At 50.2% G+C, this 14,298-nt stretch overlaps 2 protein-coding genes across 4 annotated transcripts in view; one reads left to right on the top strand and one right to left on the bottom strand.

The window, feature by feature from the left end:
• SYN1 (synapsin I) overlaps nucleotides 1-14,298 on the bottom strand; it is a 53,922-nt gene that overhangs the window by 5,431 nt on the left and 34,193 nt on the right. For both annotated transcript variants that reach the window (XM_018043747.1, XM_018043746.1), the window contains exon 6: nucleotides 732-794. In XM_018043747.1, the coding sequence (XP_017899236.1) occupies nucleotides 732-794 (63 nt within the window). The remainder of the gene's footprint in view (nucleotides 1-731; nucleotides 795-14,298) is intronic.
• On the top strand, nucleotides 4,745-8,399 carry TIMP1 (TIMP metallopeptidase inhibitor 1). 2 transcript variants are annotated; one of them, XM_005700836.3, is made up of 6 exons: nucleotides 4,745-4,949; nucleotides 5,825-5,953; nucleotides 6,707-6,786; nucleotides 6,969-7,095; nucleotides 7,344-7,468; nucleotides 8,135-8,399. In XM_005700836.3, the coding sequence occupies exons 1-6, from the start codon at nucleotides 4,814-4,816 to the stop codon at nucleotides 8,303-8,305; spliced, it is 768 nt and encodes a 255-aa protein (XP_005700893.2). In that variant the 5' UTR covers nucleotides 4,745-4,813; the 3' UTR covers nucleotides 8,306-8,399.

Genomic DNA, 14,298 nt, shown 5'->3' on the forward strand with positions numbered 1-14,298 from the left:
TCCATTGTATATACAATATGTAAACAGAGAAGCATGGACACAAACATAAAAATTACAAGTCTGCTTTCTATGGACATACAGACAAAATCAGATGGGTGGCCAGCACACAGGACCCCAAGACCCTTGAATGTAAAAGATGACATAGTATGTGTTCAACAGAGGCCTGCCCACATACAAACAGTGCTGGAAACACTAACAAATAACAGGACACACAAAACTGGCTGAATGCAGGATAGAAAAATGGGCCAACAAATGTAAGCATATGTGGAAAAATACAAATAGATAAAGGGCACACATACAAAATTATTTTATTCACTGAATACACAATATGCTTCTATAGGCATACTTTCTTGGAGATACTGTGGATTTAGTTCTAGACCACCGTGATAAAGTGAAGGTCATAATAAAGCAAGTTACAAATTTTTTGGTTTTCCAGTGCATATAAAAGTTGTATTTATACTGTATTCTGTTAAGTGCAATACATATCTAAAAAAACAATGTACATACCTTAGTTTTAAAATACTTTATTGCTAAAAGATGCTAGCCATCATCTGACAATGCAGGGTTGCCATGCACCTTCAATTTGTAAAAAAAAAAAAAAAAAAAGTACCTGTGAAAAGCAATAAAGGGAAGTGCAGCAGAACGAGGTATGCCTGTACTTACACCTGCACAGCGCCAGGAACATGCATCAGTTACAAGCACACAGGTCCAAACCCCACCTGGGGACTTACCTTGCCCATCCCAGAGTGTGCGTGCCCCATCTTCACAACTACAGGGTACGTTGTGCTGCTGAGCTGGTAGGGTGGAAAGGCGGAGTGTGGTCAGTGGTCAGGGCAGGGGTGAGGGGAGCCCATCCAGTGGGAGCCACACAGAGCCATTTTCCCACAAGAGGTGGGTCAGAGATAGCCAGCTAGCAGCTGGGGTCACACAGCACTTGGGAGCTCAGACTCCAACTCAGAGCCCTGGCTGCCTGTCCCTCCCTCCACCACCCCCAAGTCCCAGACTTCCCGCCTCTGCTTTCCCGGGCAGAGGCATGGGTAAGGGGTGGGGGACTTTTCCGGAAAAGGGAAAGTTTATTTTTACAGTGAATGGATGGATGATAGAGAAGTGAGTATGTGCATGTGTGTGTGTAGGGCTGTGGTGGTGAGCATGTAGCAACTGGACCCCTCAGCCAGGAGGCCTTGTGTGTGCATCTCCTCCACACACATACACAACCCAGAGACACACAAACCCTCAGAACTCAGATCTCCACTGCCACACCCAGAGGTTCCCACACACACTGAGACCCAGGCAATGGAAAGACCCACCGCCAACACAAGCTCTGGAGCACGCCTTGCTCTCTGGCCACACAGCCAGCCAGCCAGCCAGCCCAGCAGTATACACTCAACACTTGTAGACATGCAGTCCATACTTTTGGGCACAGACGTACACACAGCCCTCCTCACCCAAAGCCATGTAACAGAGGGACACATAACACGAAGATTACCTGTGCAACACTGAGACACAACCCTCAGAGGCACACGCAAGTGTGACAGGCACATACAACAGAACTGGGTACATGTTCAACACTCACATACATACACATGCAATATTCCTAGGCATATGCACACCAAATGGAAAGACCCACCCTACATCCAGAGGTACACACACTTCTAGGTATTCACAGAAGCACTGAGACCCACAACAGAGACACACCACCCTCCTGGACACACAGTGTATCTAGGGATACACATACATACAAAACGTGCCTTGCCATACATACAAACAGGCATATACACAACCAGGGACACCCACAACCTCTTAAGTGCATGAACAACACTCTGGGGTGTGTATGTGCACGCACACACACATTTAGGTGTGGGGATACCTCAAGTCTCCCCCAACCCTGGGCAGGGTAGAGGGAACTGAGTTAGCTGACCCCAGCCTCACCACACATGGATGCACGCGCAGGGTTGTGCCCTCCCTCCGCCGTGTAGACAGGCGACAGGGTAGAGAGCTGCATTCCCGGAGGGGCTGCTGGGGTGGTGGCGGTTCTCAGTTCCCGACACAGGCACAGGAAGCCCGCAAGGTCAGGGTGACCGACTGACCTTCAGGCCTCACCCTCCCTCCACTGCCCCCCACCTTCCTCATTTCCCAAATGAGTGGCGTCACGATGGGGTGCTGAGAAGCACCGAGTCGTTATCTTGTTGCCAGGATGCTTTAGATAGCATTCCAGGCAAACCAGGCAGAAATGGCAGGTGATGTAACATAGGCGCACACCCAGCTTTCAGAGGTGACCGCAAACCCTTAATTCCATGTGCAACCCAGACCTGCTTTACAGAGGCAGATACAACTCGAGAAGCAACACAAACATAGTGGGCTATCCAAAGCATTCAGGTACACAGCGCACACAGACCGCACACCACACAGAGGAGCACACGCCACCTAAAACCACACACACAACCCTCAGAAGCAGACACAACAGGATGCTTTGTGTAGGGCACATGCACACTCCCCCCTGAAGTCTTTAGGCCCCTTTTATAAACCTTGTTTTCTCTGGACCTGAGCCTGAACACAACACTGTGTGTATGTGTGTGCCCACACATGCTGTGCCTGTAGGGATCTCTGAACACTGGGATCCCCGAGCCAGCCCTAGGTTTGAATCTTGGCCTCTCCTCTTCCTAAGGCCATGTTTAACCCCAAGCAGGTCACTAAACCCCCTCCAGGCCTCAGTTTCCTGATCTGTACGTAGGGCACAATCAGGCCCAAGCACTCGGTGTGTGGGAGGACTGTCAGGTGTCTGCACAACCAGCTGAACCCCACACCCCCCACACCCACCTCACCAGGTGGCTACACCAGCTGGACTACCCGTCCAGGAAACCCCACTGGTTTTGAGATCTGCACAATAACCCGCATCCACACAACCCTTCACATGTAGACAGTGGGCAAAACTCTGTGCTGACTCAGGTTTCAGACTAACAGCTGGCGTCAGAAGCAGGGTTAGTGAGGGGCTGCAGCAGGACTTCCCCTGCCCTCACTTCTCCCTTTGCCCCAAGATCAACTTACTCAGCCCCCGTCTCATCACTCTCACTCCCCACTTTCACAATCAGCTTCTCCAAATTCCTGGTTTATGTCTTTTCCCCCTTATCTAGTCCCCCTACCACCACCTCCCCCCTAACCCAAAGAGTCATTTCTTCACTCTCATTCCTGGGCAGATCACTCTACCCCTTTGTCTGTTTCCTCATCGGGATAATGAGAACATGAACAGTCTCTAACTCACAGATTTTGTGAGGAAACACAACAGCTATTTCAGACAAAACATTTAGCACTGGCATGCTAAAGCCTGTGCTGGCTTTATTTAGTATTTGGCACACAGGAAGCCTCCATCCTCAAAAAGTGTCGAGCACTATTATTATTATTGGTTTTAACATCCCTAGGTTAGCCATTATTAATTGACAAGGAGGTAATCGGGATTGATGACAGATAGAGTAGCTACAAAGATTTCAGAGCAGTGTTTGATGTGTAGTAATAGTAAGAACTCCCTAGTGCTGGCAGTAGTTTCTGTTGTGGTGGTATTGGTGATGGTGATGGTTGTGCTAACCTTGCTGACTTAATCAAGCTTAATTAGCAAGGAGGTAACAGAGATCTGATGACAGAATTACACGAAGGCTTCAGGGCACAGTATATAGTAAGTGCTCCGGAAGAGGCTGCTATCATCATTATCATTGGCCTGTCCTCCCTGGACTAACCAAGGATGTTAATTGGCCCTCAGAGCCCTTTCCCAGGACCCCAGGGAAGATCCAGGCAGCATCTGGAAGCTGTTGGACAGATTGTCTCACCCCACCCCCCACCAGGGGCAGGGGAAGGTTGGTGGGGAAGGGGGAGGGCAGGATGGGAGGGGATCTGTTTTCTACTGACTCACTGGCCTCTTTCACCACCTTTCAGCTCCCCCCACCCCAATGCTCATTCATTCACTGGCAGCTTCCCTGCTTGCCAGGACTGTGCTCTGCCTGGGTTAAGATCCTGGCACTAGTTAGCCTAGGTTCAAATCCCAGCCATGCCCTGTGGTCCTGGGAAAGTTCTTCAGTTCCTCTGTGCCTCCTCTGGGAAATGGGAATAATATCAATAACCATCCCAGAGGCTTATCATGAGCTTGAAGTGAGTTGTGTTAGTTGTTCAGTCGTGTCTGATTCTTTGCGACCCCATGGACTGTAGCCTGCCAGGCTCCTCTGTCCATGGGATTCTCCAGACAAGAATACTGGAGCGGGTTGCCATTTCCTTTTCCATGAAGTGAGCTGGTGCTATATAAATGCTGTTTGCCTGTTTTTGTTTTTGTTTTGTTTTGTTTTTCTGAGAGGGGTTAAGATCCAGGCTTTGGCTCTACGACCTGAGTTCAAATCCCAGTTTTGCCACTTATTAACTGTGAGCTTGGATAAATCATTTAACCGCCTGTGCCTCAGTTTCCCCACTGTATCCTTCCTCCATTCATCTGCCCTATCTCCCTCCACTGTTTCTACTTGTTTGCTCTCTGCCTCCCCCCACAGTAGTTGCATACCAAAGTGTTTATTGAAGGAAGGAACCATTTGGGCTTCACCCATGAGGGGTTTTGGAGGATGTGGGTGATCAGATTCTGGAGACTTTAGGGAACTGCATTGGGTGGAATCCTGCCTGTAACCCTCGGCTGAGACCGCCTGGAGGGATGGTGCCTGACGTGGAGACGGGGGAGGGGGTGGTCAGGGCGAGGCTCTGGGGGAGGGAGAGGAGAAGGGTGCATCTCCTTTTCGGCAGCCCAGGGCCCGCCCCTTGGCCTCCACGGATGGTGGGCGGATGAGTAATGCATCCAGGAAGCCTGGAGGCCTGTGGTTTCCTACCGCTGCTGCTACCCCGCCCTCGCGTGGATATTTATCCTCCGCAGCTCAGGCCCTGCCGCCATCGCCGCAGACCCAGCGCCCAGAGAGGCTACACCAGAGGTAGGCAGGGGCTTGGGCGGCCCGCGGGGCCTGGAACTGGGCTGGAGCTTTCCTGCCTGATACTCGGCGGCTCATCCTGGCCGGCGGGTACCAGGACCCTGGGCTGGAGCAGGAGAAAAGGGTGGGGACGGGGGAGGGGGGCTGGAATCGCTCTTTCAATCCCAACACTCCCAACTCCTTTGAACCCTTGACATCCATCCCCAGCTCCCCGAAAGCCACGAGCCCCCAAAGTCACAGATGCCTCCCAAGCTGCCGACTCCCCTAAATTCCCTCTTTGTCCCCCAGCAACCCAAACCCCCGAAGCTCCCTCAGCCCCCACAATCCCCAGCCTCCCAAATTCCCAACTCCCTAAACTCAAAGCTTTCTCTGCACCCTAATTCCTCAGGCATCCCACCCCCTTAAGCCCTCAAACTCTGTCAACCCCTTAATATCCCAAGCTCCTCCAAATTCCTCAACTTCCTTCAACTGCCCCACCTCCCCTACCACTCAATATGCACAACCCCCAAACTCCCAACCTCCCCGCAAACTCCTCCAGCTCCCCTCACCCCAAATTCTTCAGCCCCAACTCCTCAACCCTCCCACTTCTTTAACACCCCAAAATTCTCCAACTCCCCCAGCCCCCTAAACACTGCAGCCCCATAACTCACCCACTTACCTAGTGCTCAAAGCTTAAATTGCTCAAATTCCACGACTCCTAAACTCTCCTAACTCCCTATCCCCCTAAACTCTCCTGGGTTCTCAAATCCCCAAGCCCCTTAAAATCCCCACTGTGTGTGTGTGGAGGGGTGTGGTGTAGAGTGGGGTGGGAGGCCTGCCCAGGTATGTGGATCAGCTGGGCTGGGGGCCCTCTGACCCCTCCTCCCCACCCCCCACAGAACCCACCATGGCCCTCTTTGCACCCATGGCCTCTGGCATCCTGTTGCTGCTGTGGCTCACGGCCCCCAGCCGAGCCTGTACCTGCATCCCACCCCACCCACAGACGGCCTTCTGCAACTCCGAAGTCGGTGAGTGTGCCCACCTTGCCCACACACTCCCAGCTTTGGTTTCCCTCTCAGTCCAGTGGGGTGCACGAGGGTGCCCACCTCTAGAACAGTTCCACTCAGCACACTGACTCTGCTTTAGCTGCTCTGCATCCTCACGCTTTCTTGATTACTCAAGGCCCAGACCAACCTCAGAGCCCTTGTACTGGCTGCTGCTTCTGCCTGGTATACCCATCCCCCCAGGTATCCACATAAGTGGCTGCCTTAAATGTCACCTTCTCAGGATGACCTTCCCTGACCACCCTATTCAAAACTTGAACCCCTGTCCCCTAGTACTCCTGATCCCCCTCACCCAGCTCTGAAGTTCCCTATCACACTTACTACCTTCTAACTTCCCATATACTTATTTCACGTGTGTTTAGTCTCTCTTCTCCTAGCTAGACTGTGAGCTCCACAAAGGGAGAGATTTCTGTGTTTTGTTCCCTGCTGTGTCCCTGACACCCAGAACAGTGCCTGGCATGGAGCAGGTGCTCTAAAATATTTGTTGTGTGAACGAACACAGGATGAATATAGGAAAAAGGGTTGAAGCAGTGCTTGGCCAAGAATAGGCATTCAACATACACATGAAGCAATTAACAAATGTATAAATCTCTAGGGTGCTGTCTGGCATCCAGCAATCCCTATTTAAGTATGTGCTTTGCTAGTATTATTGTGATTATTTGTATCGGCCCCTTGCAGTCCCTTTGACTTTTTTTAATTTCCCCTCTTCTTTTGCAGTCATCAGGGCCAAGTTCGTGGGGACCGCAGAAGTCAATGAGACTGCCTTATACCAGCGTTATGAGATCAAGACGACTAAGGTAACCCTTCAGTTCTTGCCCCAGCAGTTCCTAACATCTTCCTCCCCATCAGAATAAAAGCCTCTGGCCACCAGTTTGGCGGGGAAGTTAGCTGTGATCTCAGGATGCTATCTGACTTCAGGGAAGAATGTGGAGTGGGAGGGCTGTGTCAGTAAAAGACTCTTCCCCTCATCCACTGACAGATGTTCAAAGGGTTCAGTGCCTTGAGGGATGCCCCAGACATCCGATTCATCTACACCCCTGCCATGGAGAGCGTCTGCGGATACTTCCACAGGTCCCAGAATCGCAGTGAGGAGTTTCTCATAGCTGGTGAGGTCCCACCCTATCGCCCTGTGCCACGCCAACCCTCCGCTGCTGCCTGGCAACTGCGCAAGTGCAAGGGAAGGGAGGCTCTAAAAGAATGGTCCCTGTTGAAATGAGGAATGCCCCAATTTCAGCCTATCAGAAGGCTGGGGCTTTGCTCAGCGGGTGTCGGTGGTCCTGGGACACCAATCTGGTGCTACTCTGTCCCTGGTTCAGCCAATCAGAAGCTGCCTGTTGACCCCCCCCCCCCCCAGGACAATTGTCAAATGGGCACCTGCACATCACCACCTGCAGTTTTGTGGCTCCCTGGAACAGCATGAGTTCTGCTCAGCGCCGGGGATTCACCAAGACCTATGCTGCTGGTTGTGAGGAATGCACAGTGAGTGCCTGGAACCTGCCCACCTCCTGGAGAGCAGTCCTTGGGCTTGCCCCCAGACCATGGCTTGTTTCTTGGTCCCTCTAGCTATTCCTTGTCCCCATGGCTGCTCCCCAAACCCTAGGGATATTCCTGATCTCTCTTGCTGTTCCCTCAAATCCGAGACTGTTCCTCTGGACATTCTGCTTGTTCCTTTGCCCTGTGTCTGATACCTGGGGATTCACAGTTCCCTAGACTATCTGCCTGCTTTCTGTCCCTCTCACTCCCCCTTGTGACTGCTCTGCCACTCTGAGGGTTCCAGGATTGCTCCCTGATGGCCCTGGAAGTCCTCTGACCCCAGTGACTATCTCTGAGCCCCATGTTTCCTTCTTAGGCTTAAGTTTCCTGCCTGCCAGCTATTCCCCGTCCAATGGGACGGGTCCCCCCAGGTGACCTGCCTGACTGCTCCCCTACCACCATTCCAGGAAACTGATCTTTGACATGGATTGCTATCATCTCACCAAGCCTTGACTGTTCCCCACAATGGGAGGGACTGTTTTTGAGTCTGTACCCACGTCAGGTGACACCAGGTCTCCCTAGCAGCTCTGTGTTAACAGCTGAGGAGTGGAAAGTTCTCTGGAGGGGCAGGAGGAGAAGCCCTCAGAGCTGTTCCTCCTCCCCCTCCTCCAGGTGTTTCCCTGCTCATCTATCCCCTGCAAACTGCAGAGCGACACTCATTGCTTGTGGACGGACCAGCTGCTCACAGGCTCTGACAAGGGGTTCCAGAGCCGCCACCTGGCCTGCCTGCCCCGGGAGCCAGGGATGTGCACCTGGCAGTCCCTGCGGCCCCGGGGGGCCTGAACCCCGCGCAGCAGAAGCCGAGCTTGCACCGTGTTCACCTGTTTCCACTCCCACCTTTCTTCAAGAGGATGAAATAAAGAACTACCACCCAGCAGGCAGTCTCCCTGTGTAGTGTCTGGGAACAAACCCACGTCACTTGACCTGGTGGGGGTACCCTGGGACCAATGCTGAGGAGTGACGGGTGTCCACTGCTTTTTATATTTTATATACAGTTTGAGGTATTGATAATTATTCTCTACATTGGGATTAGCACTGCTGTCATGTAGCCTGCCTTACCAACCATGACTTACTGGATTATCTCTCTACTCAATACTTTAAAGCATTTTACCAGACTAATTTGTAGTTCCTACTGCATTGAGCTTTCTAGTTCAGAAATTATCCTCCTGCTGCCACATGGCAGGGGCTTCCCAGGTGACCTGGTGGTAGAGAACCTGCCTGCTAATGCAGATGTAAGAGATGCAGGTTCAATCCCTGGGTCGGGAAGATCGCCTGGAAGAGGAAATGGCAACCCACTCCAGTATTCTTGCTGGAGAATCCCATGGACAGAGGAGCCCGGCGGGCTACCGTCTGTAGGGTCGTGGAGTTGGGCACGACTGAAGTGACTTAGCACACATGCGTGCATACCAAATGGCAACCTCACTGGCAAATTCCCCTATTCACAAATCCCTCCAGTGGACCAGCTCATTGACAAATGCCCTATCAATCATTTGTATACAGCTCTCCTCGCTTCAGGTGCTGTCCTGATGTCATCTAGGGAGGACGTTTTACCCCTTCCAAACCTGTGGGTGTCACTGTTGCAACCTTAGGTTTTGTACTGTGAGTCTGACTTTAGTGAACAGGGAGACTTCCAGTAGGCCCAGAGGTCCCCCCCAACCCCTGTCAACATAACTCAGCCAGGGTCTCTGGAAGAAAGGGCAGCCCTGCCTCCCACCCACAGCCTATGGGAGATTCCTTGGAAGTGTTCATTTGGGGACAAGGAGGGAGGGGCAGAAGGCGTGATCTGAAAATCCCCAAGTTCTGCCCTTCTTCCCTCCCCCCTATTTCTGCTCCCCTCACTCTTTTGATCAACTGAAGCAGTGAAGTGCAGCTAGGGTCCAAAATCAGGACCAACCAGGTGCATTAGCTCACCCGCACCTCCACCTTCCCCTACACAGCTGTCCATTCACCAAAACTCAGGCCTCTAGACTCAAGCCTCACCTTTCTGGTTCATCTTCCTCCCAAAAACCTGAGTGAGAGGCCTTCCAAACACTCCCTTCCTCATGACTTCTTGCTTACACAGCTTGACCCAGGCCCTTCTCAGTCCCTAGAACCTGCCCCTTACACTCCAAAGATCCAACTGAAGTGAGGCCCCTGGGAACTGGGCTTTCAGATTGGTGCAAACATTCAGTAGAACACTCAAGTGTCCTGTTGACCGGAATCTGCTTTACATAGATCTTTGTCAAAGGAAGGGCTTCCCAGGTGGCCCAGTGGTAAAGAATCTGCCTGCAATGCAGGAGACCCAGGTTCAGTTCCTGAGTCATGAAGATCCCCTGGAGGAGGAAATGGCAACTCACTCCAGTATTCTTGCCTGGAGAATCCCATGGACAGAGGACCCTGGCAGGCTATAGTCTATGGGGTCACAAAGTTGGACACAACTAAGTGACTAACACTTTTACTTTGTCAAAGGAAAAGACTTCCAAATTCCCTCCCATCAGACTACCTACTGGTGCTACCAGTAAGAACCCAGGTCTCCTCCAGGACATTCTGGGTCATCTAGTATGGCCCCCTGGATCCTCTTGGTCCATGTCCTTTTGTACTCCTGGAAGGTTCTGCCAGGTCTCAAGGTATGTCCCAGGGATGGATGTGCAGATATTTCCAGCAACAATTTTTGTCTTAATATTTACACGTTGGTTATGCCCTGGGAGGATTGAACCCTGTCCACCAAAAGGGGCAAATGGCAGCCTCTGCTGATGGTTACAAAGAAAGGACCTGACAGTTCACTAAACCCTAGTACCAGCTCCCTGCACTCTTACACTGTTTCCTGACCCCAGGGCCTGTTCTCTGCATGTATGCATGTGTGTTCAGTCATGTCCAACTCTTTGCAACCCCATGGACTATCACCTGCCAGGCTCCTCTGTCCATGGGATTCTCCAGGCAAGAATACTACAGTGGGTAGCCATGTCCTTCTTCCAGGATCTTCCTGACCCAGGGATCAAACCCACCTCTCCTGCATTGGCAGGCAGATTCTTTACCGAGACACCTGGGAAGTGCCCTGAGCTCTCCATTGGTTTACCCCTGGGAAGAAGGTGAAGTGGAAAGTGGCAGTAGAAGGATGAAGCCCATTGTGGAAATGGTTCTCCTGCCAACCTGCCCACCTACAGGTAGTGCCCTGGATCAGGACTCAATACTTTATGGGATAACCACCAGGCCCTACTGCAGCCCTTTTCACAGAGTCTCAGCATACAAGATCACCTCCCCCAGACCCCAGCAGGAGCTCCAGGCAAGATACATGTAGTCCTGGGGTCATTACACCCCCCATCACTCTTCTGGAAAATCAACTAAAGGACTTCTCTGGTGGTCCAGTGGTTAAGACTCCACACTCCCCATGCAGGGGCCACAGGTTCGATCTCTGGTTAGGGAACTCAGAACCCGCATGCTGCACTACAGCGCCCCCCCCCCCCAAAAAAAAGAAAATCCACTAAAGTGAGTAAACTGAGTTGCCCGTCACCCCTAGCATTCCACATGTCTGTGTGTGAACCTCTGATTGGAAGAGACTGATGGCTGAGAAGAAGCAAGTCAGGGTGGGTGGCAGTCTGGAGAGGTGTGCAGCATGGGGTCCAGCTCCACGGGTAGCCTGGGGGCTGGCCCTTCTCACCCAAGCCTCAGTTGTTGTTGTTCAATCGCCCAGTTGTGTCCGACTCTGCAACCCCATGGACTGCAGCATCTGTCCCTCACCATCTCCGGAAGTTTGCCCAAGATCATGTCCATTGCATCGATGATATCATCCAGCCATCTCATCCTCTGACACCCTCTTCTCCTGCCCTCAACCTTTCCCAGGATCTCCCTGAAAGATGGGCCTTGCAGTCCCTACCCAGAATCCTTCTGAAGTCTGTGCTAGCGTTAGAGGATGATTAATGAGTGCATTCACCCACTGGGTATTTTGGGGGTGTCAAAACACATGAAACTCTCATAACAATAACTTCCTGTATGATGTTACAGTAATTTAAATTTCTAGACCGGTAGACTTCACTTTCGCCTTTCACTTTCTTGCATTGGAGAAGGAAATGGCAACCCACTCCAGTGTTCTTGCCTGGAGAATCCCAGAGACAGTGGGCCCCCGTCTATGGGGTTGCACGGAGTCGGACACGACTGAAGTGACCTAGCAGCAGCAGCAGCAGTGTAGTGTAGTGATTAAGAACCTAAACACTCAAGCCAGGTCATTTGCATTCAAATCCTGCCCGTTACATGTACTAGCTCTGTGACCTTGGGGAAATTACATTACCTCTTTATACCTCAGTTCCACCTCTGTAAGATTGGTATAAAATGAATGCCTAACTCATAGGCATGTAACTTTACGTGTAAAGTGCCTGGAACAGTGCTAGGTACATAGCACTTGTAAGTATTAATTAGGAGTAGTATGATAAATGTACTTTACTGTTTAATAGTGATTATCTGTATCACTAATGATTATTTACAATATTGAAAATCATGTTTAATGTTGGGAATGATAATTTACAATATTAGAAATAATGTATATTATCAGTAGTAATAATTGAATACACCCTGGAAACCTTAGTTTAACTCATCATCCTGATAATCTTCCCCAGAGATGTAACAAATATTTAATATGCTCATGTGTTACTTTTTCTTATGAGACTTTTACACTGCTTCCCAGTGTCCAAATCACCCCACTTACAAATACTGACATTTTCAAAGACTTCTGAGGACAAGCCCTCCCCTCAGTGATAACGTTGCCCACTATGAAGTCCTCATTGTGGACAAATCATCACATTTATAAATCTCTATTGCTACCAAAACTATAGGTGACAAGTCTCTAAGCCCTTGGCATATTTCTCCTTGGAAATGTCCCCTCTCTTCACTGCACAAATTCCGTTTTCCACAAATATCCCAGTAACAAATACCTCTGTTGAGCTACCTTCTTTATTCATAAACATCTGATTGATGTATCTCCATTGATGACCTCCAACTGACAAATCTCCCCATTCACAAATACCCAGGAGCAATCTATCATCCACTGATGGACTCTAGAGACAAATATCTCTCTTGATGATTACCCAATCCGTTGGCATATCTCCTATGACCACTTAGTTGACAAATCTCTCTATTCATGAATACCTTTCTATGACATAATTCTCATTGACAACTTCTATCAACAAATCTTCCCAAGAATACATTCTACTGGCATATCTCCCCATTCAGGCATGCCTATCAAAATGCTCTCATTGTCAAATCTTACCATTCAGAACCATTCGGAAATACTCACCATTGATATCTACCTCATTGCTAAACTCACCTGAAAAGTCTTTCTATTCGTAAAGCCTCATCCATCCATATAGCCCCTACTGAATGACCACCCTTCCCCACTGACACATTTCCCCATCCTTAGATATCTCTAGTTGGAAAATCTCCCTGCTGGAACAACTCTCAATATATTACCCTATATGTTGAAACATCTCTCCATACTCCCAATGACAGATGAAGAGGTAGAACAATTCTTCCCTTTTCATCAATACCGACTGGCACTTAGGTCTCACTCTCCACCCTGGGACACCTCCTAAGCCAGTAGTGATGAAATCTGAGGACCAACCCTAGTTATAACATAGAGCACCCACCAAAGGAAATGATTAGGGTACACATACTCTCTGGATGTAGAGGTGAAGGTGGAGCTTGAAAAAAGAGATTAGCTGAAAGTCTGCATAGGAAGTTGTTAGAATCCCAGACACTCCCCAAATACCAGTCCCCACTGCAATAGAAGGCTGAAGATATAAGCGCTTTAAAAAGCAAAATAGAGAGTTCATGTGGGCAGGAACGCCCGGGCCACACCTCTTTGTTGTTAACTATTTATCCACCACTGAGCCTGGGCCTCCTGCTGAATCTTTGTGAAGAGTTACAGCTCTGATGGGTGGAGGTGGGGTCACTGGTACCAGAAGGCAAGTCTCAGTGTCCTTTCCCCCCATCACATCATGAGGGCCTCCTCTGACTCCAGGGCCCTGGAAAGCAGTAGTATTAATTAAATGTTCCTTGAATCCTCTCCTGATTGAGGGTGAGCTGGGCCAGGAAAAGCTCATGCTTCAACTCCACTCACCCTCACTGTGTCTCCAGGTCCCTGCCATGAGTCCCAACTTCCTGCTGGTCCCTGCTTTGTTCCTGGCTCTGTCCCTGACTCAGGCTGGCCCTCAGGTGCTACCAACCACACCCCCACACTATTTATTGTAACTCAGATGTGGGTAAGTCTGGGCAGACCTCAGGAAGGCCTCTAATGCAGGGACTCACAGTGAGGTTCCAGAAGAGTAGATAAAGCCCTGTGAGGTGGTTGAACCTAAACAACAGTTGTTCCGCAAACTTTTTTTTCCCCAAGTCTTGGGACAGGGAAAATCTTGAATGTTTAAAACTCAAGGGATCCCCTGACACATTTCTCCCACCGTTTATCCCTGTGGCTTAATTCCTGGGTCTTCTTACTGAGAACATGAAGCATTATGAGTTCAAAACATCAAGGCACCCTGCTCACCTCCTTCCCCATATCCGTCTCCTCACCAAAATACAGGCCCCTGACCTTGTTCTGGCTGAGGGAATAGGGTGGGTCTTTGAGGCCCCAAAACTAGGGACGTGATACTAAGACCCAACCCCTCATCCATTAAGTATTCTTCAGTCCCAGGGTCCCTCTCCCTTTACCCCCCTCACAGACAATCAATGTTCTAAAAAACCCAGAATCAACGTTTCTGGGTCATGAAAGTACTCAAATATAAAGAGCAATATGGTTATATCTATCTATC

Source organism: Capra hircus (assembly GCF_001704415.2).
Source record: "Capra hircus breed San Clemente chromosome X unlocalized genomic scaffold, ASM170441v1, whole genome shotgun sequence".
NCBI classification, from domain to species: domain Eukaryota; kingdom Metazoa; phylum Chordata; class Mammalia; order Artiodactyla; family Bovidae; genus Capra; species Capra hircus.